Source organism: Alosa sapidissima, chromosome 11, assembly GCF_018492685.1.
Source record: "Alosa sapidissima isolate fAloSap1 chromosome 11, fAloSap1.pri, whole genome shotgun sequence".
Lineage (NCBI taxonomy): Eukaryota > Metazoa > Chordata > Actinopteri > Clupeiformes > Clupeidae > Alosa > Alosa sapidissima.
Genome location: NC_055967.1, coordinates 29,992,642 through 29,995,937, shown reverse-complemented (window position 1 = coordinate 29,995,937; position 3,296 = coordinate 29,992,642). Strand labels below are relative to the sequence as shown.

General features: G+C 46.4%; 1 protein-coding gene across 1 annotated transcript in view; it reads left to right on the top strand.

Moving 5' to 3' along the window:
* abtb2b (ankyrin repeat and BTB (POZ) domain containing 2b) overlaps positions 1-2,581 on the top strand; it is a 58,093-nt gene extending 55,512 nt beyond the window's left edge. The window contains exons 17-18 of the mRNA XM_042110022.1: positions 142-255; positions 1,524-2,581. Coding sequence (XP_041965956.1) covers positions 142-255; positions 1,524-1,748 — 339 coding nt within the window. The 3' untranslated portion in view covers positions 1,749-2,581. The remainder of the gene's footprint in view (positions 1-141; positions 256-1,523) is intronic.
* Positions 2,582-3,296: the final 715 nt, after the last annotated feature.

Genomic DNA, 3,296 nt, shown 5'->3' with positions numbered 1-3,296 from the left:
TGATGGAAAGTAAAATTGCACTTGCAAAAGTAATAAGCAGAGTGAATGAAATCCGAACTAGCAGAATGACTTGTTATTGTTGTGTGTGTGTGTGTGCGTGTGCGTGTGTGTTTGTGTGCGTGTGTGTGTGCTCTCTTGTAGCTGCTGTCCGCGTCCAGCCTTTTCCAGTTGGGGGCGCTTCAGAGGCACTGTGAGATCGTCTGCGCTCAGAACATCAGTCTGGAGAACGCCGTCAACATCTACCGCACTGCCAAGGTAAACATGCCCCAGCAACAGGCCCACTCCTGCCCCGTCCTGCCCCCTTAACTCTCCCCCCCGCCCAGGCTACCCCCAGGGTCTGGGAGACCACACAACTATCTCAGCATCTGATGGGAGAAAGCCAAGGACGACTTGGCTGCTCCAAAGGACTCTCGCTGTTTGGCAAAACAAGCCCAGAGGATCCCAACAAGCACAAACACAGAAGGGGAATAGGGGAATGCTTCATCACTCCTGAATGATAAAGCCCATGATCTCCCCAACATCCTGCTACCCTGGTAGAGGGATCATGATCACTCAGCCGGCACTAGCAGCATGGCGCTAAAGTATTCATTTTAAGTGTCTCAGATTTTATTTTATTAAAAGTTGGTAGAAAATGAACATTCCAACATGTTCAGGTCTTACACAGAATTCCTCTGTCTGGTGTGTAGTTCTATTTTATTTGATGTGTGCTTAAATGTACACAGTCCATACAGACAAGGCATGGTATGCAGACACATAGTGATAGTGTGTATTTCACCTGCCCCCAGGATAGTATGTGTTTGCCAAGCACACATGCTGAGTCTGTGCATGTCAAGCGTGTGTGCAGATCTAAAGGTTTCATGTCAGACCCACACCATGCTGTGTGCGTTCAGTAGGTGAAATGTTCAGTATGCTGAGTCTGTGCATGTCAAGCGTGTGTGCAGATCTAAAGGTTTCATGTCACAGATCCACGCCATGCTGTGTGCGTTCAGTAGGTGAAATGTTCAGTACGAAGCACTGGAGTCTCTATGAGGGTGGGGTATATAGTCCAAGACTGAGAATTTGTGTGTGTGTAAAATCAGTGGTGTTCCCTGGCATACAGAGCATGTGTGTGTGTGTTTTTTCAAGTACATTGAGCTTTGATGAGTAGTTACTTAAATCACAAGACTAAATGATAGGTGTGATGTTCATGTTGTGTCATCCGGTAGCTTGTATTAAGGCGCCATAGGTTTAGTTTTTCCGATCCCAATGTCAACAGATCTTGGGACATACTGAATGCATGAAAATTATCAGCATACAGGGTGTGTGTGTGTGTGTGTAAGGTCTTTTGAAGCACACTGAACATATTGAACATCTCTTTGTGTGTGTGTGTGTGTGTGTAATGTGTCTTTTGAAGCACACTGAACATATTGAACATCTCTCTGTCTGTGTGTGTGTGTGTGTGTGTGTGTGTGTGTGTGTGTGTGTGTGTGTGTGTGTGTGTGTGTGTGTATGTGTATGTGTGTGTGTCTGTGTGTGTTGTGCAGGCTCACGGTGCGATGGAGCTCAGTGCCTACTGCGAGGGCTTCTTCCTGCAGCACATGCCGGGGCTGATGGAGCGGGAGGCCTTCAGGGGGCTGCTGCTGCTGGGGCCTGGCCCTGGGGTCGCGGGAGGGAGTCGCTGGGGGTCAGGGCGGGAGAACCCGATGGACGAGATGGAGGCCCTCCTGGCCCGCAGGCTGCGCTCGCTTTATGTCACCTCCAGAGTGTGAGGATGAGGAGGAGGAGGACAGGGATGAAGGACTTAAGAGAAGATGACTGTGAGAGGCTTGGTAACCCCCCCCCCCCATTCCCCTGAGTCACTATGCATCACTTGGCGAGTATGAAGAAGGAGATCTAGCCTGTGAGTGGCTTAGCCACCCTGCCCCCCCCCCCGACCCATTCCCTTCCCTGCCTTAGAGTCATTTCCGTGTGTGGACAAGATATCCTTCACCTCTCCCCCCTAAACCTAAAAGCTTTCACAGCTGGAGATGGAAGGACAAAGGCTAGGTAAGGGATGTGAAGAGAATTTGTGAAATATGCTAAACTGATCACAACTGCCCCCCGGTGGTCGTGATGAGAAGGACAGACTGGAAGATGGAACAGCTGTCTGAGGGCTGCTGCTGATGTGGACTTTCGTGCTTGAACCCCCTTAGCTGGTACGGGGGAAGGACAGCCATCCTTACGGACTTCAGAAAGAGACTGTGGTTTCTGGACGGCGTAGAAAGCAAAGCATTGCAAACATGTTTTCCTCTTCCTATAGTTATTTTATTCTAAGCTATAACAATAATAACCTTTAACAGAGAATGCCATTGACATTTTCTATTTAAAGAAAATATGTGAGATTTATTTAATTTTTGTTTTTATTTTGCTTAATGCCTAGCAAATAAAAATAACATAAAACCCAGTGTTTTGCTTTGGTGTACTTTTTCGAAATACATGATAGCCAGTTGTTTTGATGTGTACTTTTTTTGAAAAAGACTGTTAAATTCCTGTTGGCTGCTTTGTATAACAATAGGCTTCATGCCATAATAAAAACAATGGTCATGCTAAGACCAGATATACGTTACAAGAGTGAGTGAGTGTGTAAGTCCAGCTTTGAGCCACATGTACTTACTGTGCGCAGTAGGGGACGCATGAAGAGGAGGTGGTGGAAGACTCAATCCTACATCAGGCTGTTCAAGGGTGCGTTTCCCAAAACCATAGTTGCTAACCTGTTAGCAACTTAGTTGGTTGGCAATGGGAAATTGCATTGCAACCAACAAAGTTGCTAACTTACTTAGCGACTATGGTTTTGGGAAACGCGCCCCAGGGAAGACTGCAGTCCTTCACTTCATCAACTCTGCTATTACATCATTACATAAACAAGGACATTTTCTGTTCTGTTTCAAGGACGTTACTGTTCCTCCCAGGTGGTTTACTTTCCCATACTTTTCTTTATTTCTTAATGCAGGAAGTCCCTCCCCAGAATTCCTTTGTTCCCTCTTTGTCACCACATACAATTCCAAAGAGAAGCAGCTTTGAGCTCAGCAAAAACCTCCACTAAAGTGACACACTGACATCACATGGACGAGATACAGATATATAGCCCCATCTGCTGGTTAAAATTCATATTGCAAGGGGGGGGGAAACCCTATAATTTCAATCTTACCGATCAAGGTGGACCAATTGTTATTCAGGTAATAGTGCTCCAATGAATATGTTTTTAATGACTCCATGATTGCACCACCGGAGAAGTATTAAAGCAGCTGCCAGGGGGTTTGTAACAATTGTGCCACCAC